The sequence below is a fragment of the Haliotis asinina genome, chromosome 2 (genome assembly GCF_037392515.1).
Source record: "Haliotis asinina isolate JCU_RB_2024 chromosome 2, JCU_Hal_asi_v2, whole genome shotgun sequence".
NCBI lineage: Eukaryota > Metazoa > Mollusca > Gastropoda > Lepetellida > Haliotidae > Haliotis > Haliotis asinina.
In genome coordinates this window covers 19,473,000-19,496,933 of record NC_090281.1, presented here as the reverse complement: position 1 = coordinate 19,496,933, position 23,934 = coordinate 19,473,000, and the positions used below count along the sequence as shown (strand labels likewise).

Below are 23,934 nucleotides of genomic sequence, written 5' to 3'. Positions count from 1 at the left end.
CGTGTTCCTAGCTAGATTTCTATACTTTGAATCAAGATCGTGCGTGGAGCGTTTTAGGTGTATCATTAGCAAGACGTAATAGTATATATACCTTCTACAAACACGCCTCGCTGCTAGTCCTTTTGACGCTATGTGATATATACTGGGTGGTTCACCCATCAATTGTTCCTAACAAAATGTGTGAAATGACGTATTAAACATCTATTGTAACATCATTTTATGATATCGAGACTCTTAGTGTTTATGCGTGCAGTTATTATCCTTTGTAGGAATAAAGAATAATCTTCAAACTCGGTGAATATTCTTATGGTACTACTACCTGTGAAGATCCGGGATAGACCCGATCTTTAATGATCCATGCTTGCGAGTCGATTAACGGGATTTGGTGATCGCTGACGTGGTTGACACATGTCATCACATCTTGATTACGTGGGTCGATACTCATGCTGTTGATCACTGGATTATCTAGTCTAAACTCGATTATTCACAGACCGCCTCCATATAGCTGGAATATTTCTGAGTTTGGCGTAAACCTAAACTCATTCACTCTGATACAATTTTTATTCTTGATAAATTGTTGGGCAAAAGAAAGTATAGTCATGAAAATATGTTTAAAAACTCACAGGTCTTTAATATTTAACCACCGTCAAACATAGGTGTATAGTTTCTTTCACCACTGTGTAATCTCCGGCCAATAATCTCTATATATAGATCTGAGGTCGAGGTTCGTTTAGAGTTCATCTGACGCCATTCTCAGGGCGGTACGCAGTAAAGGGTGACATATATGATCTGATTTAACGGGATTGATTCTCCACGTGGCTGAAAACGAGTGCTACTTTCTCCCTCGCGTGGCGGAAATATTGCAGAGTAAAACGCTACAGTCATATAAATATTTTGAGACGCTTTTTATTTGACCTTGTATTTTGTCACCACTGATAAGCAACGATAGTGATAACGTGATCCAAGCCATCCAGTCTAGACAAAGCCTCTCGATGTTACTGACTGCGGGTTGCCAATAAAGGTGAAAACGTTACCTTGTCACGCTAAAGACCCCCATTCAATTGTCCATAATGGATAAAAGTATAATATGTATGAAGCCAGTTTCAGGTGATACTGCTTAAATATTGCTAAAAGCGGCGTAAAACTATGCTCACTCACTACAGTGCTATCCTTGTTGGTCTCGACGGCCTCTTGGGACTTTATCTAACCCCAGATCCTTTAACACAAATGTTTGTCTCACCTATAACTGATGACGTTATGAACTGATGACAAATCTTATTTCAAAACAAAACTATCATTTGTAAACGAAACCAGTTCCTTATGCCTATGAGTGCTGAGTCTCTGAATTGTCAAATTTTGATAGAAACAAACAATAACGTTTAGACAGGAAGGGAGCCCCAGTGACAAGGATGTCTTGGATGAGGTGAAATGGAATTTAACGTCGCCCTCTGGAATTCACGGTGTGCATGCGTGTGTCTGTGTGGCTGCTTGTACAAGCCCAGACTTCAGCTGGTTTTATAGCGCTGGCTGAGATATCATGCCGCACATATGCTTGTATATCCCACTCAGAAAAAAATCTACTGACTCCGAGACGACAAGTCCTTGTACCAATTAATGCCGATCGCCAGACAGAGACCAATTTTAACGTCTTTTAGAATGACGCAGCCAAGTATGTAGACTTCAATTTGGGCTTTAGCATTGTTGAAAGGACAAGGCAGTAAGGACAATAATGCATTTCAGACTATTCTAAAAGGCAAAAGACACATTACCGTCATGACTCCATGACTTACTTAAAAACTATCAAAGATATGTTAAAAGGTATTAGTTCACAAGAAGGCGTGAAAGAAACACAGCCTTATGCAAATCACGAAAAAATCCCAAATGCATTCATATTTTAGGTGAAATGCATCTTTTTTCAGAAAAGTTAACGTCCTATGTTCAATCATGCCGAAACAAAACAATAACATTGATTTAGATGTCCAAAAGAAAGGTTGAACTAAACTTCTGACAAAAATAATGCATTTAAATCACCGACTGTATGGTGACACGATTACCTCGGGCACAGTGATCACTCGATCCCCATTTTTGTACGTGTGCTCTGAATTTCCCCGATTTCAGAGTCCCCCAAATAACCCAAGCTCAAAAGAAAGTGATCACTGTTTATTTTGTATTTTTGGCAAAGTTGTCCAAGTAAGTAAAATCCTTTCAGGCCGAAACGGTCCCCCAGACACTTACTAATCATTCTTCCAATCGCAGCATGATGGAACACGTGAAATTTCAAAAATGGTAAAACGTGCATCTCGGAGATTTTGCTAAATGCTTGTCGAAAACTGGTATAAAAAAGCAAGGAATACATCTCAGATGAGTGAAAACCACCGGAAGTATGCCACGACTAACAGCGCAAGAGTGAGTGAGTTTAGTTTTACACCGCACTCAGCAATATTCCAGCTACATGGGGGCGGGCTGTAAATAATCAAGTCTGGACCAGACGATCCAATAATCAACAACATGAACATCGATCTGCGCAAATGGGAACCGAGGCCATGTGTCAATCAAATCAGCGAGCCTGACCACCCGATCCCGTTAGTCGCCTCTTACGACAAGCAAAGTTGCCTTTTATGGCAAGCATGGGTTACTGAAGGCCAATTCTACCCGGCACCTTCACGGGTCAGACGGCCATTGGTATGAGGCAGATGGGCGCCATCAACAACCATATTGCAAGGGCCTGGTACGTGGTGATGGTATATCATGAGGCTGTTCCAGCGTTACAGGCAGACTGGCAGCACCCAAGACAGGTTGCGGCCAGGTAGACCACGTGTGACGACCCCACACAAAGACCGCCATCTGCGTACTCTTCATCTGCGCAACCGGGTCATCACGGCAACGGCAACGACGACAATGGCTCTATGACATGTCATCAGTCGACGTCCCGTGCTACGACGTCTACGTGCAGATCCCTTCGACGTTCCTTGCGTGAAAACCATGCAAATCGTGGTGACCCAGGAACATCGTCGTGGCAGGTTACGTGGGCAAAGACTGTACGCCACTGCCTGGTACGAAATTGTTAGGGAGTGTTTTTCATAGACGAAAGTCTACTCACCGTGTTTCATAATGATTGTATGTTTTGCTTTGATGTTATCGGTCATTAATAAGGGTGTTTACTTTCTTTTGCCCACTAGTTTACAATATGCTTCCAGTAGAGTGAGCCTTGTCGGGTGACCCTCCGTCCCGGTCGAAACATTATGCAGACGGGCACTCATTGAGAGACGGATATCTCTTATATCACATTGACACCTGTCCGTAATGTACCTACAGGCAATATGATGACATGTTCATTGAAATGAGAGCCTGGAGCCATGTCGCAGGGTAGATGGGATAGAGTGCTTATTGAAACCCATAATATCCCCTTGGGGAATGTACGCTATAACGTTTAGTTTTAAATATGACCTGTGAGTGAGCGATTTTGTTTTACGCCGCTCTTAGCAATATTCGTAGAGTGAAGCAGTATAATGTTAAGTGTTTATAGCCAGCCATATCACGACAGGAACATCCGAAATGGACTTCACTCATTGTACCCATGTGGGAATCGAACTCGGGTCTTAGCGGACAAGCGGACACTCTAATCACTAGGCCACTCCACCGCACCAACACTGTTTTGAATAAACGAACGGAATTTAATTGCTGCATAATAAATACATATAAGCTTAGAAGCAAACACTTTAACCACTGGGCTATCTCACCGCCACCATATGAGCTGTGCATATAGGTGAAGAATGTGACTACCGAATGACAACATGCCAATGTACTACCCTGATATTCTGCATTGTTTGGTTACTAATCGTGTTTCACATGTGTTTAACATTGCTTTAAACAGTTTCCTATTTCCAAGTATATTTGGGACATGCAAACCTGACGCGATGCAGGCCATTTAGATTTTGTAAGTCCCACAAGCACAGAGTGGCACAGACACACCCGGAAGGATGCCCAGTGTTAGGATCAGAACCCAAATCATCAATTTGTTCCACAATCAAGGGACGTAACTTTGCGTTGGGATTTGTCCGCACTATATCCGTGCTTCACAAACTGGTAAGACCTACATGGTCTTGTGTAGTAATGGCTTTCACCTTATGGCTTTCACCTCCTGACTTTCACCTCAACTCAGATCCTTTAATGTTAACCCACCTGTGGTGTCATCGCTTTATGTAGCATTCATTCATAGTATTTTAAATTTGCACTTTCATTGTTGGTAAGAGTCTCTTTCAATTCGACACAAATCTAAAATTAACAAAATTGTTAACACTGCAAGATAAATCGCTGGAGTCAAAGTTGAACGGTTATCATCAACGGTGATCAGAAAAAAAAACAGGAAAAAGGACACGGAAAGATAACAGAATTTGCTAGGAAAAAAATAATAGAAAAAACACACTTTTTCAGTTATTTGTTTTTCATATATTAACAAAGTACAGCAAAGCACATTTCTTTTCATTCAGATCTCAGTTCCAGCTAAATGTCTAGCGTTCAGATTCCAAACCCGGTCGGAATTCGTCCGCCGCTACGAAGTTCCAAGTGTGAAATACGAGAGAGACGGTAATCCTATGTTTCAAGAACCGTATCTCTTTTAAACAAATGAGAAGAAACTTATATTCGTGGAATTATGTAAATATGTTATTATTTGTATATCTCTTATGTGTCAATAGCTCTGGTGATGTAACACAAATTCCTGAGAAAGGCTATATAGTGGTATTCTGTTATACTATCAAAAATTGAAAAATAAAACCAACGACATCTGTTATATCTATTTTGTTGCAACGAGCTGCAAGCCATGATATCTTGCTCAGACTAACATTCAGAGGGCTGACAACAGAAGACTGGTAATCTCCAGCATGCATCCTTTCAATGGCGATGTTCCGTTTCGCAGAGTCAAGACGTAACGCAGTGATTTGACCTTGAAAAACGAATGCCAGTTTCTGAAAGTAACCTGAATTTTTATTTGCCAGATAGTGAACGCTCATTGCTGAACAATTTCAACTGAAAGGTGATTTCTTTTGCGTAGCGGCGATGCCTTTCTAGTCCCTGTAAGAAATGTCATCAAAATCAACATTTTCAGATAAAATCGATTTTTTAATTGTGCGATTGAGTAAAATCATATTATCAACAATTTTGGTACATATTTTGTCGGCTGTTGGAACACAATAGATAATTAATAGATTTTTTCAAAATACAAATCGCCTATGCGTTTCTTTTTTGGATAGTATACATTATCAATGCAGGTGGAATTGCCGCTTTGTGAATAACTCGCTCTCTTGTTGCTATAGATAGCAAACTATATGTCACTGACACATCCAATAGGGACTACAGAAATAAATATTAGACCGAATAAATGATCACAAAGCTTTAAAAATGATTGCGCACAGAAAACAATCTTACATTGGATTTCCGCATATTTTGCATGCTCGTTAATAATTAAAAGAACAGATTTCTTATTACATGGGACTTACGAAGATGACATGTGTCAGGCCATTACAACATAAAGGACCGCGGTGAGTAATTACCAGAGTACGGGTATTTATTGTTTCAATGACCAGTGAAAGCATGATGCAATTAAGAACTTCACATAAACGCACGTAATCCACATTCAATACCCGGATTAACGTAGGTGTCACCTGCGACTGAAGGCGTTAATTGTAGCGGTAACTTCAAAGGCAGACAGGTGTGCCTTAGAGACAAAACTGATTCGACACCAAATTTGTGCCCTGGAATATGTGACCTTCTATTTATTGCTCTCGGAAAAGCCTTACGCCCAACGTTTATTCCACGAACCGTTAATGTTATTCTCAGAAATGTTTGGATCCAGTGTTTATCAATTTTGTTTAAAAGAGCTCATTTCAATTACACATTTCAAGAAAAAGGACGTATTTTCAAACAGGAGGTTTAGTGCGTAACTTTAGCCGCTGTGTATTCAAGTTAGAAGTTTCTTCAGGGGAATTATTCAGCTTCAATGGACTAACACTTTTTCCAGCTGTCCTCACATCGAGATAATCTGTTTAAGATGGGGGTTTAGAGACGTGCTTAAAAGTAACTCATTATCACCCACCCACACATAAACGTGGCCATGAGCTACCTGCATCACTCTCTCATTGTCTTTTCGCAGTATCTGTTGCTTTTAAGGAAAACATTTTAAAAAATCAACAACATGTAAAGTATAAACAACATAAACTGCAAACAATTAACGTGGTTGGATCATATGGTATTCAGTAAGAGCATGCAATACACTGAATGCATGAAACAAGGTAGTTTTGGTTTGCCAAGTGGATTGGATGGCCAGGTAGGGTTAGGCTAGTGGTTAAAGCGTTAGTTCCTAAGAAACCGCTCATAAGATGTGTGTGTGTGTGTGTGTGAGAGAGAGAGAGAGAGAGAGAGAGAGAGAGAGAGAGAGAGATAGAGAGAGAGAGAGAGGGTGTATGTGTTGATTATTATGGACAAGCATTTACAATCTGTATACAAAGCATGTGACACCGCCCCGCCCCCCCCCCCCCCCCCCCACCCTCCTCCCTCCCCTAGTGTCATGTACAAAACCAATAACCCTCCCCCTTCCCATACTTTAAGGCATTATTCATTATTGTTTTAATATTAAATGTGCAAATACTGCTGTCTCCTCACGACCCAATAACCCCCAATACATGTGTACAAAATTGATTATCCCCCACCTGCCCAGAACAAAGTGAGTCAGCCCCTAGACATCATCATCACTCCCACCCACCAGCCATAAATAATGAACGGTTCTTAACACCACAGACCCATATGCATGGGTACAAGGGTACAAAAAAGGTACAAGGGTACAAAAAAGGTGGAGGGGAACAAGGGTACAATGATGGAGACTCTTTCATCTATCTCGCGTCCTGGTGTTTGCAGGAACATTACTAAAAACGGCGTAAATTATATTAATTAAACTTGTCGGGGCTCGGTGACTTGACATTGTGTCATCACACCCTGAAGAGGTGGATCGTTGCTCACACTATCGATCACTGGCTTATCTGGCCGAGACTGGATAGTTTACATGTCGCCGTCACACACAGCTGGAAGATTGCCAAGTCACGTTTTAACGGTAAATCAGGATACAGAAATAATCATTTCTCCTGCTATATGTGTTCATGAACGTAACACAACCCACCGGTTTCGGTTGTGCCCCCTATAGCGTGTCTTTGACACTCACAACACACCCACACACAACACATCTACACACAACACATCTACACACAGGTACACGTGCTCCAGGGGAAGAGTGTTTACAAACTTGTACAACTCAGGTGTCGTATTGTTCGCGGGAAGGTCAGAGTTCGTGCACTTACTTGTTACGGGTTCATCAAGTGCAGTAAATGATTACTAGGTATCAAAATATATAGGTGTTAACTGAAGTGTTTTACCATACAAGAGAAAAATAAATATATACGTGGAAGTGTATGATTAACTAAAATTGTAACTCTTGTTTTCAGTAAAATTGATTTTGGATACATATTTTTATAACTGTAACGAACATTTATTTGCAAAGTCATAGTTCAGATGAGTGAGGTTGACTGGTGTATGATATGACTAGAAACTTCATAAACAATGACGTTTTAGACAATATACGGAAAATTCATAAATCGTCAGCAAGATAACAATCCAAGAATAACTTATTTCCGTGTCTATTTAGATCTCACCTGAACTTTGTCTTCTGATTCGATTATGATATATTTCCACCGTTGAATTTATTTTTACCGTTTCATATTATTTTTCTGAAATACAATCAGTTATGTATCCAAGAATACGTTATTTTACACATTTTACTAAATCTCACACAGCGTCATTCACTCACTACAAGCCAATACACGCTACGCACTAGCGCGGTGCACCCTGGGAAAATTATGACATCATCGAGCTCATTTACATATTTGTATGCTCGCCATTTTGGTTAGCATCTAATACACAAGTGTTTTGGATAAGAATCCAACAAAAATCAGAAGCCATCCGTGTTGCTTCTTGATTATTTCTTTGTCAGTTTGATCTAGAAACAAACCCAACGGAACGAGCCGGCGTAAGTATGCTTTACTTTACCTAAAAGCCGAGATAATTCAATCCGGAACGACCCGGGGTGATCTATTTATCTTTGTTTCGTTTCGGCAGAGCTTGCCGTTATATTCTATCATAGCGTCACTCAGCCTTTCTACTAATAATGCAATATAAGCAAATCGGGTGCACACATAGCTCATGTATTACGATGCATACACATTTTGTACGTATATGCTAGTGTTTTGCATATTCGGTATACATTTCTGGTGCATAATTATCGGGAAGTTATGCAAGGATTGACTTCACTTTTTACTCGATCAACACAGAATGACACATGCAAGCGAAGAAGTCACACCGACTTCCGCTGCAAAAAGTATTTTGCTGGTATTAGATATTGTGAAAGGTTGTGTTAAATCGATAACTTTATCGGATCTACATTTCCCCAAATTCTTCTTTCTGCATAAATTTATCATACCATTGTTCATTAGACTCTTCCCCTAAATAGCCTGGGTTGCAGCTCGCTAATGCCGAAGATCGATTTCAGACGGCAAGATTTTTAAATGTCCAATTTCCTTGCAGTTTTAGTGAAAGGCAATGTTTGGGTTTTGATATTTCGGTTTGAAACATTTGTATATGGCTCTTCTTTCACTGGCTTCTTGGAAATGATCTCTTATCGAGTCACTTCACTTCATTGTTATGAAATATTTTTAGACGTGACAGTTAGATCTACACTGTTGATTTGCTACGCATAATTGTGTCTGCAAACGAAAGTAAAACTTCAGCTTTTATAGAAACACAACAAAACATGCCCATTGCTTGTGTCAGAAACGTTTAGATCGACACGAATTAGGAAAATACCTAAATGATGGCTTCATCAAATTACTGTGAAGCTTCTAGTTCTAGGATGCCAGTCGTTCAGAAGTAGTTTCAGGTCTGTCTACTGTTTGAAGATGATGAAAAGCTTGTGCTGCATACTTTCGTAATAAGTTTGTGACATATTTCGCATTGATGTATTTACTGACAACAGCAGAGGTAGCTATTTGGCAATGATGACAAAAAAGGTCTTGTGCTCGTTAGTGTACATAGCAAGCCACATTTGTTATTCAAAACTAACTGGTGATGTTTTCGTTTTGAAAGCTATCTGATGTTGGGTGCCTGATTTTTTGTGCATTTTGTAGTTGCGGACTTGACCTTTTATCAGTACATTTTCTAATGGCAAGCTTTTGCAGTATGCAACCATACAGAGACAAGAATGCATTTCAAATATGAATGCTCACTGAAAATGTTGACATTTTCATCTTGTTATATATTAATTTTGATACAGATCATGCATTGTTTTGGGTATTTTGCTTTGACCTATGATGTCTGACCGTTGCTCGCATCAGATGTGTATCTCCCTAAACAGCTTTTGAATGCCCCAGGTCAAAATTGTGTCTCCAGAGTCAAACCACATTGTTGACTGAATGATTTTGTCATCTTAAAAAGGAATTATGTCAAATATCCATTGGTATGTCATTGCAGAAATGGAGATTGAAGAACGCACATCAGCTCTAAAAAGGAAATACATTTAAAGTTTTAACTGGAATTTTTACTTTGGTGCATTGCCTACATTGCCTAGTGTAAGATGGAATGAAATATGTTTGGACAGTGCCTTTATCATGCATTGCTCGAGCAGTCCAACAAACTTGCATCTTAATACAAGAGCAAGAAAATGTTGCACCCATCATGGCTTATGCCTATACTTATGAGAAATCTGTATGGAACTTTATTACAAAGCTTAGTAGACAATCAATTAGCAATCAATGAGCTATGAAATGATCTGTATTTAGATCAAGGTCAGTTTTGAAAGTTGACTGGTGTATTCTCATGTGAGTACAGTTTTTGTGTAACATAATCAAATTTGCAGGGGCCCAACGTCTGATGATAGTCAGTACCAAACCTTGGATTTTCATTCCCAGTTAAGTTTAATTACTATGCAGACTTGATATCAACATTTATATAAATTACAATTTCAGTAGGTCGTCTAGTCTTGGAAGGAAGATAGGGGAGGTTGGTGTCATTTCCTTTTGGAAATGCTGTGTGTACTGTATACCCCTCATCCATTCCTTATTTTATGTGTATGTGTATTAAATTCTGGATCTCACTAGTGAGAGCTACAGATCACATAAAAAAGCGTGAATGCATTTGCTCTTAATAGATACACATCTGTTTTTGCAATGCTGAAAAATTCAGCTAGTAAAGACAGATACTCTAGCAACATAAAAATATGGGAAATTCTCTTAAAGACACACGCATGGGATTGCGAAAGGCATGGACCATGGGCCATTTTGCATATTAGAATGAAAAGTGGCCCATTACAATTTTGAAGTGTACTATTGATACAAGGGCAGTGGCCCATTCAAAATTCAGGAAATGGCTAATAATCCTGAAAATGGCCCATTGTCGAAGTTCTCTTTCCAAATCCCTGTGTATATACTTTATAACCCGTAGTAGGTATGGTAAAATCTAACATTTAATTTTTCCTGTGTTCTAACCCTCTAGTTCAGAGTGTGTTATTAAGTACCCTGGTAACTATCATTCATTAAGCTTCTTGGTGTCAGCAGGTGTTCAATTTTACCAGTTATTAAATTTTTGGATTTGGTCTTTTGATTTGTCAACAGCTGTTAGAGAAAAACTTTAACAAGGAACCCATGAGAAGTTAAGCTATTTCTTTGTTCCCCATCAGTTTGTTTCTGTTTGAATTGAAATCCTTGCGTAATGCATTGTAAAAAGTATAATTCATTTGCCACAATTGAGGCAAGATGAGAACTTCAGGAACTTGATTACTCTTTAGCAATAAGTCTATGAGGATGCCAGCGCTCTTTTCAGCAGGATGCGTTTGACAACATTGAATGTTGTTGCTTTAACCCTTCTCATTTGTGTGTTATATTGCAGTTGTTTTTTTTTTTTCAGATACTTGCGGTTCGTTCATAGGGTATACGAGAAAGCCTTCAATGTGTGTGCTTCGGCAAGATGTCCTCAGTCTCGGGGTTAGGCAATAGGGGGGAGAAAGGCAAGGGCAAGTTCACGGCGATAAATATCAACAACATATATAAGGGCAAAACCGTTGAAACACAAAAGACTGCGGGTAAGTTGAAATGGACTTATGCTAACCAGTTATCCAACTGTTTGGGGTAATGAATTGAAAATATTGGTCCAAATGTCCTAAAATTTGGAAAAGTGCTTCTTTCTTTAAAGGAACGGTGCAAAGTTTGGTTCTGAGTTTTAAAATGAGTTTGTTCAGTTTACATATTTTGAACTTGTCTACAGATGTCAAATTACAGTTACCACTGAAAATAATATCAGGCCGATGATGTAGATAAGGTGCTAATCCATTATAATGAATTGTCTGTGTGATGTGATATTGAATCTATTTACATCAGTTCTATTTGTTGTATATAGTCCCTCGTCAACATGGGCTACAAAGCTTGGGTAAGGTGGGAACAGCACGGCGTATGCCGCCTCCGGCTAATTTGCCCAGTTTGAAGAGTGAGAACAGTGGAAACGACCCAAATATCAGTCTTGTTCCGACCGGAGGTTCAGGTAAAAACTTTTTCTTTGTACTCCCAAGAGCATTGGTAAGCAAACTCAGAAATAGCACAAGTACAGTTTTTATCTCCTTGATAAAGTGACATATCAAATTAAAAGTGAAAATGTGAGTAAGAATTTTTCTGTATATAGTACACTGTATTCTTCACGAGGCAACCAGCAGAATTGGGCAGTACAGCTTTCTAACTTTGTTCATTAGTATCCCAGTCAGTATTCATGATGTCTACCTCTTGAATTTTTTTTTTCATTTTTAACGTTCGGGATTCATCCATGTTACTATAACTTAGTTTCACTTCCTGGTATTTCAGCACTTTACAGATAGGCATGTATACAACAGTCCATGAGAAATAAAACATCTAATACATAGGATTCGCAATTAATTCAAGTCAGTAGATGTAAATACACAAAATACATTCTGCAACAGTGCAATTACACAATAACACAAAAGTTCTTATGGGAAGTCATTCTACATGCTAGAAATTTCATTAATATTATTGCTGGGATTATATGCAATAGTTGTGATAATTTTCTGTCAGATTGCAATCTTATGATTCTTATTGACAATAAACATTCGTCTTTAAAAACATCGCCCAATATTTTTAGAAATGTATCCAGTGATAAGTTGTTTTTTTATACTTCATACATGGAAGTATTATTCACCAGCAAGAAGTATATATGGTTCATTATGTCAGTATTATTTCCACCAATTAAGACTGTATATTTTGTCATGGCCAGATTTTCTGTTGATTTATCTTCATTATATTCTTTAAGTTTCAACCAGAATGTTTACACCCATTCACATTCCCATTCCCAGTAAACCTGTATCAAATTTTCTGACAGTAATTTACAAAATGAGCAAAGTTCATCAACTAATTTCATTTTCAGAAATTCTTCTTCTTTCTTATTTTTTTATATACAATATCATGGGTACATATTAATTGAAAGTCAATCAGTTTAGTGTCTTTTATTCGTCAATGTTTTTTGAAAATATATGTCCCCATGGAATTGCAAAATCAAAGATATTTTGGCATTTTTCACATGCAGGTAGTATGTTTTCAGTCCTTTTAAGTTTCTCATAAACCTGTCAGTGATGTTCTGAGATCATGATTATGAGCAATCAGTAATTTATTTCTTAAAAGTATCTTTCCAATTGCTTTGCATATTTGAAAGAACCTGATAATGATAGAAAATTGTGCCTTTGATTTTTTAAGTTTTCTTAAGTTCACTAAATGACAAAATACCTTGGTCATAGTTTTGGAATTAATGGTTGAACCAAAGGGGTTCAGATAAGGTTAAAATCAGTTTCATGTGTTTTATAATATTCAGATTTCCCCATGCAGCCAACATACCTTTCCATTAGGGATTCATAATATTCACATAATTTTGAATATTGGCTACAAGCAGAAGTATGTCCTTGAATGGGCTAGTGCTGTTCTATTTTAAAGATATTTATTTAGCCCATTCAACACCATAGGTCGGTAAACCAGCCAAGACATCATTAGTCCCACGACACTGTAGGCTGGTGTACCGGCTAGGCAGTAGTTGCATCAAAATGATATAGAATTTTCGGTACCTAACTTCAAATTTCAGATGACCATATATTATGGACAGATTAGAATTATACACTGTTTTTCTCAATGCTTTTATAAAAACATAATACTCAGACACATGCCTCAGTAAGGGGTCCACTTCAGAGTTGTCAAAGAGTAACAATGCTTTGAGTTAATAATTAAACAAGTTGAAGAACCTAAAAAATAAAATAAGAGTACTTGCAATAGTTGTTCGTTATAATTTATGATTTCCATCTAATTTGAGCGATCGTGTAATGTAATTCAAGTGACATGTTGGCTTTCATCGCCTCAAACTTAGCGCTCAGACACAATGTTTAATGCTAAAAAATGCATGAGGCATTTTTGTCACAGGGCATAACCTGGCATGATCATGTCCACAGAGTTACCTAGTATACGTATAGGTAGTAATGTTTTGCATAACACATTCAAATTAGTGTGATTTTACCCCTGTAGCCATTGCAAACACTGGTTACCGCACTCTAGCTTTTGTCAATTTCTGAGATGTCTTTTTGTCAGGATGGGGCACGAAAGAGGAGAAGAAAGAGGAAGCCAGTGGAAAACCGCCGCAACAGTCGCAGCCGCAGCCGGCTACGTCGGCGCCATCTGGGCAATCAGTACCAACTACCAAGGTCTGTAGTAAGAGATCGAGACTTTAGTGTGATTTTATTTGATGGTTTAACCAGTCTCAATGGGACAGCCCATATATCTGTGATGTATTGATTTGTCTTGTGCATAGTTTATTTGATATGTCTTCAACCTGCCTCAAATGATTTAACTGTTGATATTTGTTTTATATTCGATCATGGGTTATCCAAAATTTGAAACTGTTGCTTTTACGGATGATTTTCTTTCAAATGTTGTAATAAACTTGTTTTCAGACCAGTGTATCTGGGGGCACCAACACAGGGGTAAAGTCATGGAGCAGTATTACTGGTGGGGGCACCTCACAGGGTAAGTTTTTGTCACATTTAACCCAGCTCTTTCTATAACAGAAGAATCTCAAAGAGATTTCTGTTGATTGTTATCATCACAAACAATTCATGATAACAGTTCAATGTTTTAAAGCATAAAGAATGTCATTCTTATGTATTGAACAAGAGATGATGGATGGTCTTTCGTAGAATGCATGTATTAGAGTATCTTCTGTGGACCAAATCCACTAATGTGGCATTGACTGTGTATAAAATACCCTTTCCTTTTTTAATGACAACGGAAACATTACGAATACTATTTGACGCAAAGCAACTTTCTTTTAAGAGCTATGTTTTGAAGATTTCATTTTGGACGCTTTAGAGATCACAAATATCACCATAGACAAGGCAAACAAGGAAAAAAGGAAATCCGTGCCTTACAGAAATCCATCCAATGTTTATTTAATCTACCTGTATTGCATAATATTGCTGTTGTAAGATTTGGTGGGCATGTATTAAGTACACTTTGGAGTGTTGGCCAACATCCGGGTGTTATCAAGTATTTAAAGCATGGGAATACATTTGGAACTGACGGCATCAGTTGGAGGTTTCAAGTGAAATATTCCTGTGCTCCAAATACTCAATAACACCTGGAAATTGGCCAACACATGTTTATCGAAATTGTAAACAAAAATGTAAACTAAAGAGTTTTATTTGTTTGCACTAGTTTAAATTGAGTACGTGTACAGCAGTGACCCGACATCAGCTGGCTGTTTAGCTGGTTCTCATGGCAGCATCTTGAGTTGCTCATTTGCGACGTCATTCTAACTCTATGCCACAATATGATTTGAATGATGTCACCACTGTTGATGATACAACGAAACAGTTTTGGTTTACATTTCATACAATTGAGATGCATAAGCACACTTAAATTTAATGTAGTTGTTTTGATTGCAAGGATCTCTTGTGAGTCATCAGTCACCCTTGTTCCAAGAGGAATTTCCAAGTCTAGCATTGGGGGAAGAAAAAGAAACCAAGGACATAAAAAAGAAGGAAGAAAAAACAGATACTCAATATGGACCAGGGCCAAGTTTGCGACCACAAAGTGAGTTACTTGTAACCTATAGCGCTTCATAATTTGCATTCAGATGCAAAATCTGCTGATTAGACACCTACCCAAGATTCTGTTCACACCTCTGAATGTAACAGGCTTATATCGGGAATAAATTATGTTTACTCAATTTATCCAGAAAGAAGTTCAGTGCATTAATTATGATGAGTTAGGTCCTTTATTTGTAACTGGTAATGGTATATTGCAGATGTAGGGAGTTGGCGAGAAGGAGGTGGGCGTGGCGCCATGCAGCAACCACAACCAAAACAAGACAGTCTATCACCGACGTCTTCACCATCACAGACCCTCACAGAAACACAGCCGAATGGCCCCCCGACTCCCGGTGGGGGCGACACCCCCTCTCCCTCCCCGCAGATCCCCCCACGACCCAGCTCTAACCAGGGCCCCACATCAACTCAGGGCCCCATGCCCATGGCACCTCACATGGGCATGCCACACCCCCAATACAGAGGAATGATGCCACCCTATGTAAGTATTTAGCTATTCAAGGGTATACCTTGGTTACTCAGTTGTAGTTTTGGACAGCCATATGATGCAGTTTCTGATTGAGCTTCATGCAGTGAGAACTCACATCTATCACCCATAGTACTGATGGCTTTGTCTGTAGGTGTCATTTATATTATTGTTCATGAATGAGCGGAATATGTGTGCATCTGCTTTTCAAATATTATTTGGGGCAAGATGTGATCATTCATTAGAAGAGACAGCTGAAAATTCAAAAGGGAAAATTGTAACCCATAAGTCGTAGTTTAACTGAACACAAGTTTGATATGCTGAAAAGTGCTACCACTAGGGGATAATATTGCTGAATCTCATGGTTTATTGCCTATGATCTTGTTTCAGATGTTTGGCAGAATGCCGACTGGCTATCCACCTAATTATCCAGGGATGCCACGGCCACCTTACCCTTATGATGGAAGGTAAGTCAAACATTTGCTCCACCATCAGTCTATGATAGATTTGGCTTGTGTGTGCTAATGTCAGTGGGAGCAAGCATTGTTTAATTCATTTTCATTAAAGGAAAGGTTGCTTCAGAATATCTGTGTGATAAGTGTTGGCTGAGAAGTTAGTAGATTTTATAGTATTGAACAGGCTCCTTGGTTATATTTGTGATCGTCACATTTGCAGGGACCTGCTTATTTACGTTGATAACTTTGACCACAGCATTTCTCCTTAAGCTGATACTTTTATCATGGATGTCTTAGATACAGAGGCCCACCTCCACACATGCCACCTCGACCACTTGATCGAGAACGAGAACGTGATCGAGATCGGGACAGAGGTGATCGAGAGGGAGAAGAGGGTGTGAAGAGACCTGCCATTATATCGGATAAGGACCTGAAAGAGTTTGATGATCTTTTACGCACAGAGCCCAATGATGGTGGATGGGCTGATGCTCAAGGAGAAATTGATTATAGGTGAGATGTGTTTTTGAAAAAAAGGAAGGTTAAGGATATAATGACTACGGCTCGTAGCAAAGTATTGAATCTCGCCTATGACAACTATTGTCGCCCATTAACCTGATGGCTTTATTAGTTGTCTAGGAATGAATGTAAATAAGCCGAATTTGTCATCATTTTATAGTAAAATGAACCAATTGTTTAAAGAAACTGAACTTGAAAACTTCAGTGTGATATGTATGTCTCTTTCTGGAATACAAACTCTGTTTTCAACCTTTCAGTGCTAAGCTTGTGTTCAGTGATGATGAAGACGAGTCAGGCAAAGAACGAAAGTAAGTGTTGATTGTATAGGTTGCCCAAAAACATTTAGAAGACATTTTACATGTAAGGAAATGAAAAAAATTTCTATTAGCCCCTGGGATACCTTTGTGATTTAATAAGTTGACTGGTAGGTCAGTGTCAGTTTGCATCAATATTATCTGTCAAAAGATGTATTGACTTGGTCATTGTGGTATTTGTTTTGCCAAAACTATAATTTGAGTGTTCACAATTACAAGGAGAGACCGGCGACCAAGAGATCTTAGAAAACAAGAAGAAACACGAGACAGACATGGTGAACGCCAGATGGACAGACAGCATGACAGACCACATGACAGACCAGATCGGCAAGGAGATCGGCCGATAGAACGACACAGTGACAGACACAGTGAGGATTCTGAACACGATCGGGACAGGGAAACATCCAAATATGACAAGGAAAAGGTAATTTGAAGAATAGTTCTTTTCGGTTTTGAACTTTTTATCACCATCAACAGATTATTTTATGTGCCATCTGAATCTATCATGTGTTAATTGTAACCCACCAGCTATATTTTCATAAGTCATCCAGATTTAATTGCACTCCTATTACTGGAAAATTACTAAGTGAGGTATGCATCAGTAAAGAAATTCCTTTTCATGCATCTGCCTTAGAAAAATTATAAAGAAATAAGTTGTCACAAGGTAGCCACATGATGTACTTTTTCATTGAATGTTGACAATGATAACTTCTCATCTATCACCCATGAACCTGATGGCTGTCTCATGAGTTCACAGGTAGGGCATACATCGATTTTATTTTTTTTTACCATGTTAACTCGATCCCTTCTTGGAATGTTTTCATTGCATTGTAGGATGACCAGGGCCCTCCTAAATCCCGAGAGGGATGGACACATGGACCTCCACCCCCACAGTACAGAGGTGGTCCTAGACCTCCACCACCAGGAATGGATGGGGTGTGTATACTTTTCTCTAAATCTATCGAATTAACAGAGCAAGTTGATTTTTTAGGTTTGTTTCCAAAAGTCATTTACCTCATTAATTTTGTTTATTGCATTGCACTAAATTTCATGTTTACCTAAGCAAAACCTCTGCTACTCTGCAGTTGACTAGATACTTTTGATATTTGGTACCTCAGTGTTCAAAATTGGCATTCTTTAGTAAGTAGGAAATACTTGCTACCTGGATTAAAAATCGGTAGCAAAATACCTGGTAGCAGCATTCTTTTGTGTCACTGTTAATCCCTCCCATTCATCTCAATGACAAAACTAGTTTATTATATATTATCTACTGTGGTTTCAGCGTTGGCCAATGCATCCCTACAACTTCATGTCTCAACAAGGGCCATACCCTCCCCATTTCCGTATGCCCCCTCCTCCACCCAACCAGAGACCAGCTCCCCCATATGGCCCACATCCACCACAGCTGAACCGACACTCTGGAGCAGAGGATGAGGATGAGATTTGGAGACAAAAGAGAAGACAACATGGAGAAGAAGTAAACGCAGCTGTAGAGAGAGCTCGACAGCGACGAGAAGAAGATGAAAGACGCATGGAGGCAGAGAGGAAAGCTGCAGCTGCTGAGAAATTAAAGCAGCTGGATGAGAGAACAGGCAAAAAGAAAGAGGATAAGGTTGGCTTGATTAAATTGAAGTTTTGAAGTAAATTTTGGGGAAAATATCTAAATATTGTTTTGCTGGGAAGCCTTGTCAGTGCATTCACTCATTATGCTAAAGATTTGATTTCAATTTCACTTATTTGTACAATGCCCATTTCTGGTATCCTGTGATTGCAATATTGCTGAAAGTGGTATAAACTAAACTCCCACAGTCACTCACTTGTCATACTCAATTTGATAGGTCCTATTTTACTGGTTACAGATGTGCAAGTCACATTATTACATTATTGAAATGACTCCTTGTTCAGCTCCGGGTTGCAGTGGGCATTGTATGATCCTTGTACTAGACATCCTTGTTCTTAGAAATGTTCTACCAACCAATGTCTTCATATTTTGTGCCAGCCTACATGGTAGGGGGAGAGGGGCAGAGTTTGGTTTTGCTGTTGGTTTTCAGAGTCATTTACTTGATATCTCATGCACTGTGATATTGACACAAGTTCATTCATGTGTCCTTGACATCTTCAGGGTGAACATGACACTTTCAACTTTTTTAAAATGTGTAAACACAATATCTTGTAAAATGTTCCCTTAATTTTAGCCTCTGAGCTGAAGAATATATTGCCATATGTTAAACATTTGATGTTGGGAATTAGCATAATGGGTATCCTCATAAGGTGGGGTATGAAGGGTTGGGGTACCCTGGACTGAAATTTGGACCTGGTACAGTCCAGCCCTAATACACACTGATGCTGACAGTAGATGTGAAAATCTGCATCTATGCATTCCAATCTACTATATTCCTGAAATATCTCCTGAATTATGAGAATATTATGAAAGGTGACCATGACTTAAAACTGTATGAAACAAAAGTTCCTCTCCTGTGTGACCAAAAGATAAGAACAAGTGGTTGTGTTATGTTTCAATTTTCTTCAGCAGTGTGGGCCATAAACACTTGTTTATAGCTTACAATTGGAGATTGATAAGTATGTAAGCTAACATGTTCATATGTTGCACCGAAGAAATGAATTATTTTTTGTTGACTTTGAACTATTGAATGGTTTCATAATATCCACGTAACAATTTCTTTTTATGCCCTGCTTTGAAAATGGTTGCTGGTTGATGATTTGGTTTTTAATATTTTTAGTTAAACTGTTGTTGTTTTTTTTATCATGATGATATGATATAACAAAGTACACCATGACTTTCTTTCTTGATTATGACTTTCGCTGTGGTAGAGGGCAAAGTGTGAATAGCCGAAATTAGAAATAAGTGTTTTGAACAGGACCATTTTTTGTTCTAGGAGAGCCGAGATGGAGCTGAATCTGATGGTGGCCGCTCAAGCCGGACTCCCAGTGAGAGTAGTGAGAAAGATTCAAGAGAAGGAAGAGAGAGATCTCATCGGGATGTATCAAAATACCCAGCAACAGTGAGTTATTGTGTCATTATTTATTTCAATACATTTTTACAGTCTCAAATACATAGGTGACCCAATATAAGTTTTGGTGATGCCAGGTTCTTTAAATGTATCAGCTTCAATTACAATAAATGATCCAGTTGGAGCTTTCTGAAAATGAGCAGTGTAAGCACATATGTAAAAATACATTCTAGTAGCCCTGAGGATATGGGTCTCTTTTGACACACAAGCAAGTCCCAATTCCTATCTCTGAAAATGCATTTCTACCTCGAAGTAATAATAGTTTGTATTGGGTCACCGTTGTGGAAAGAGACACTTGTTTGATTACTATTGCATGAATTTGGTTTAATTATCTGTAGACTGGTAGTTTGGTGTCGGTGTTTGAGTTTTAAACAAAATGTTTGTGTTTTGTCTTATGTAGCTCATTGTTCTAATAACTTACCACTTACAAGTTGTCCTTGAAAGATGCAAAATGGCTACTGAACATTCACAATAGAAATGCTCATTATTCAGAAACGTGAAATATTTTTAGTAACTTTTCTCTGAAATGGACAAAGGAAAATCATTTGGACTCAATTGACATGAAAATCGAGCATATTCTTTTGTGCATGAGAAGGTTGTGTGTTATAGAAATAGTCAGTGTATTTAGCTCAGAGACTAAACTCACAGCAAGGGTGTATCTGAGGCAAGACTGTTGTCACATCTGCTTTTACTATTTTCATTATATTCTAGATGCATGATTTTACATATGCATGAAACAAGCTTTTTTGTCCTGTCTTTCATGTAATCAATTGAAGCATCTTTGTATATAACCTTTCTTAACTATCAGATTGCCCCTTGCTAGACCCATATGAGTGGTGAGTTAGTCTCTGATCTCAATTTCTGACAGAGTAACCAGACCTTCTCCAGAGCCTATATTCGGAATGTGCCTCCACGATTTCAAAAACAACAGCAGGAGCAGATGATGCGTCAGCAAACTTCGCAGTCCCCCTCCTCCCAGACCCCACAGCAGCAACAGCAACAGCCTGCACAGCAGGGATCAGGACAACACCCACAGTTACCCCAGGGTTTCCGGCCAGGGCAAGGGCCACCACCACATTGGGTAGGAACTCCATATGATCCCCGGGCATGGGGAGGTATGCCACCACCCCCATTCATGGATCCCAGATATGCTGGAAGAATGGAAATGGCTGGTGAGTATTTCAGAGTGAAGTTTTCATGTACAAAATGAAAAAGAAATGAAGAACCCCCCTGCAAAAAAAATGCTAAACTAGTTGCCCTGTGCTCTTTACAAAAAGCACATACTGGTTAATGAATTTAAGCATGGAAGCAGTTAATGTGGTAAGATCATAGTCCCAGGTTGTATGACATGTATGTATGGATCCCCCTTTTTGGAGATGAAGCAAACGAGCAGGGAAAAGAAATACAAATGCTGGTTTATCTTGTTACTTTAAAGGAAAAGTCAGTACACCATCCTAATCATTAATTTGATATGAGGATTGACCAGTACAGATTAAAGTTATTTACAATGCCCTGAGTAATAATACATATGAAACCACAGTTGCTATTGATGTAAACTGAAGCGTATTTGAAAACAACTTCTTGATGCACAGTTGTTATGTCTAGTCTTTGTCAGTGTTGACATCTAGATTTCGTTTCTGGTCAGTACTATTGAGATGTTACTGGTTTATCTGGCTATTGAATTTGGTATTCCTAGATTCATAATTTCTAACATAAACTCTCATTTTGCAGGCATGCACATGTACCCTCCCCCGCCAATGCGTCGCCGCACAGACAGTCATGGTTCTGGCACAGACAGTCAAGACAATGAAACCCGACAGCCAGATCAGTACGAACGTGATCCACGAGACCCACGTACATGGATGGAGAGGGGATATCCACCTCCACCACCAGGTGTGTTTAAAAACTGTTCCTCAGTCAGAATTTCTACACCAGAATTTTTGGCTGGTTTACAAACAGATCTTGCTGTTCAGATACAGTGAGATCATGCTGATTACTATGACACGACTTCACTCACTTCAATCACCAAGGAACCTTGAGATAACTATCCTTTAAGAATAACTGTTTCTGAGATGTTTATGTGTTTTCAGGGAAATTACTTTTACTAATTTTTCACTAACTTACAGAACAAATTTATTCTGTACGTCAGTATTCTTGTTTCAAAATATGTTTATCTCCCATAGCTCCATATGATGAGATGAGAAGAGGCCCATACTTTGATCCGAGGGTGTACCATGACTATGAAAGATATGACTATGACAGAAAGTGAGTGAATTTGTAATTACATGTACATTTGCATGATGGTAAATTTGATTTATGTTATAACCTTGATAGATACTTCTGATGTTCATAGTCTTTGCAAAGGCAACCATGCATGCCAATATCAAGTTGTAAAAAATTGTCATTTTTTTAAAGTGATGGATATATTAGACACTAATTTTTTAAATGACTGGATTCTACCCAAATGTCTGTTTGTACCATAAATATTTTAGTTGGTTTTCAAATGTTTATCCATATATCTTCATCCATCAGATATGCTTTGATTGCTTCAGAGATTATGACCATCAAGGAGAACTAGGGGACAGAGATGACCATCACAGGGATAAAGAAATTGATCAGGACGGACCCCCACTTGCAGACAAAGCTCCTAAGGAGCTTGAACATCGAAGTTCAGTGACAAGGAGCCCAGTTGTACAGAGAGATCCCTTTGATGAAACAGTTGGCAAAGATGACAAATTGGAAAGTTGGGATGTTGATGAAAAGTGAGTGGTTTACTAGAGAATGCTTAAATGAAGACATTTTGACATACTGGCTTGACATTAAGATGTTACCATGCTTCCATTAATGTATTCTACTCAGTTGAAATTCAAGCCAGAATCCCATTTCTTGCATCCCATTCTTGTCTCTAGAGCAGCCAGAACTGAGTGAATTAAGATAACTTCATATTGGTAAATATTTCAACCATACGCTGATGACCATGATTATGATAATATCAGCCACTAATTTTGCTGGACTCAAATGATTATGTAAAGGTAATGTTGATATAATTTGAATATTGCTGGATGCAGTGTACAAGCTCCACTTTATCGTCATTTTCTCTGAGGGAAAGGAATCTCTTACTGCCTCAGGAACAAAAGTGTATCTTACATTCTTTATCTTCAGGTCTGAAGAGCTTCCACCAGAGCCTCGACGACAAAAACCTGATTTGGATAAGAGGGATGACAAGGATTCTGATTTCAGGAGGATGAAGGACTGGGGAAGTCATAGCAGTTTTCAAAGCTCACAAACTAGACATGACAGAGGTCCTCCATCTCAACCACAAAGAGCATGGGGAGGAATGGATGAGGGCAAATCACGTGAGCAACATTACCTTCGTTAACAAATCAGTACCCAGTCAGTATGTATTGAGGCTCATAAAATTAATGATCTGTGGCTTGAAGAGTACAGTGATGCAACTTTGCAAATATCATAAACATGTCAGATGTTAACAGTATCAGAAGGCTAATGGCATTTGGGGACATGAGTATAACTCAAATTGTACTTTCAAGACTGAAAGAAAGAATTGTGTCCAGTCACCATTTGTACTGATTGTGTTTTGTTTTGTCAGGGCGAGACCATCACCCAAGTTGTCCACCACCGATACCTCCACAGCAGGCGCAGTCTACACCACCACCACGCAGTAACTTCATGTCACTCAAGAGAAGTGCATCTAACAACTCAACCAGCTCTGCTGCATCGTCAGAACGAAAAAGTGATTCACCAAAGGAGCCAGTTCTCCATGAAAAACCAACCAGCTTGAGGAAAGAACCAAGCAGGGTAAGTGTAAATATCAGTTTAAGTGAATGTGATGAAGGATATTCAAGCTAGTGTTACAGAAGAAAGTGCACACAAATTGAAAATATCTTCTCAAATG

The 23,934-nt window shown here is 38.8% G+C and overlaps 1 protein-coding gene and 2 non-coding genes across 9 annotated transcripts in view; all 3 read left to right on the top strand.

The window, feature by feature from the left end:
• Positions 1-7,906: 7,906 nt before the first annotated feature.
• The window catches only part of LOC137273367 (protein PRRC2C-like), a 37,405-nt gene continuing 21,377 nt past the window's right edge, over positions 7,907-23,934 (top strand). For 6 of the 7 annotated variants that reach the window (XM_067805987.1, XM_067805986.1, XM_067805985.1 and 3 more), the window contains exons 1-20: positions 7,907-8,074; positions 11,002-11,176; positions 11,491-11,631; positions 13,725-13,837; positions 14,087-14,159; positions 15,078-15,224; positions 15,439-15,719; positions 16,095-16,171; positions 16,457-16,669; positions 16,933-16,983; positions 17,209-17,413; positions 17,824-17,925; positions 18,272-18,601; positions 19,887-20,012; positions 20,890-21,193; positions 21,753-21,914; positions 22,205-22,286; positions 22,574-22,783; positions 23,184-23,377; positions 23,629-23,837. In XM_067805987.1, coding sequence (XP_067662088.1) covers positions 11,062-11,176; positions 11,491-11,631; positions 13,725-13,837; positions 14,087-14,159; positions 15,078-15,224; positions 15,439-15,719; positions 16,095-16,171; positions 16,457-16,669; positions 16,933-16,983; positions 17,209-17,413; positions 17,824-17,925; positions 18,272-18,601; positions 19,887-20,012; positions 20,890-21,193; positions 21,753-21,914; positions 22,205-22,286; positions 22,574-22,783; positions 23,184-23,377; positions 23,629-23,837 — 3,135 coding nt within the window. In that variant the 5' untranslated portion in view covers positions 7,907-8,074; positions 11,002-11,061. The remainder of the gene's footprint in view (positions 8,075-11,001; positions 11,177-11,490; positions 11,632-13,724; positions 13,838-14,086; positions 14,160-15,077; positions 15,225-15,438; positions 15,720-16,094; positions 16,172-16,456; positions 16,670-16,932; positions 16,984-17,208; positions 17,414-17,823; positions 17,926-18,271; positions 18,602-19,886; positions 20,013-20,889; positions 21,194-21,752; positions 21,915-22,204; positions 22,287-22,573; positions 22,784-23,183; positions 23,378-23,628; positions 23,838-23,934) is intronic. The other variant, XM_067805984.1, reaches the window with a different exon arrangement.
• Positions 15,776-15,848, top strand: LOC137275253 (small nucleolar RNA SNORD83). Its single transcript, XR_010956560.1, has one exon. It is a non-coding gene; the product is annotated as a small nucleolar RNA SNORD83 (small nucleolar RNA).
• LOC137275255 (small nucleolar RNA SNORD83) lies at positions 17,657-17,729 on the top strand. The gene has a single exon (XR_010956562.1). It is a non-coding gene; the product is annotated as a small nucleolar RNA SNORD83 (small nucleolar RNA).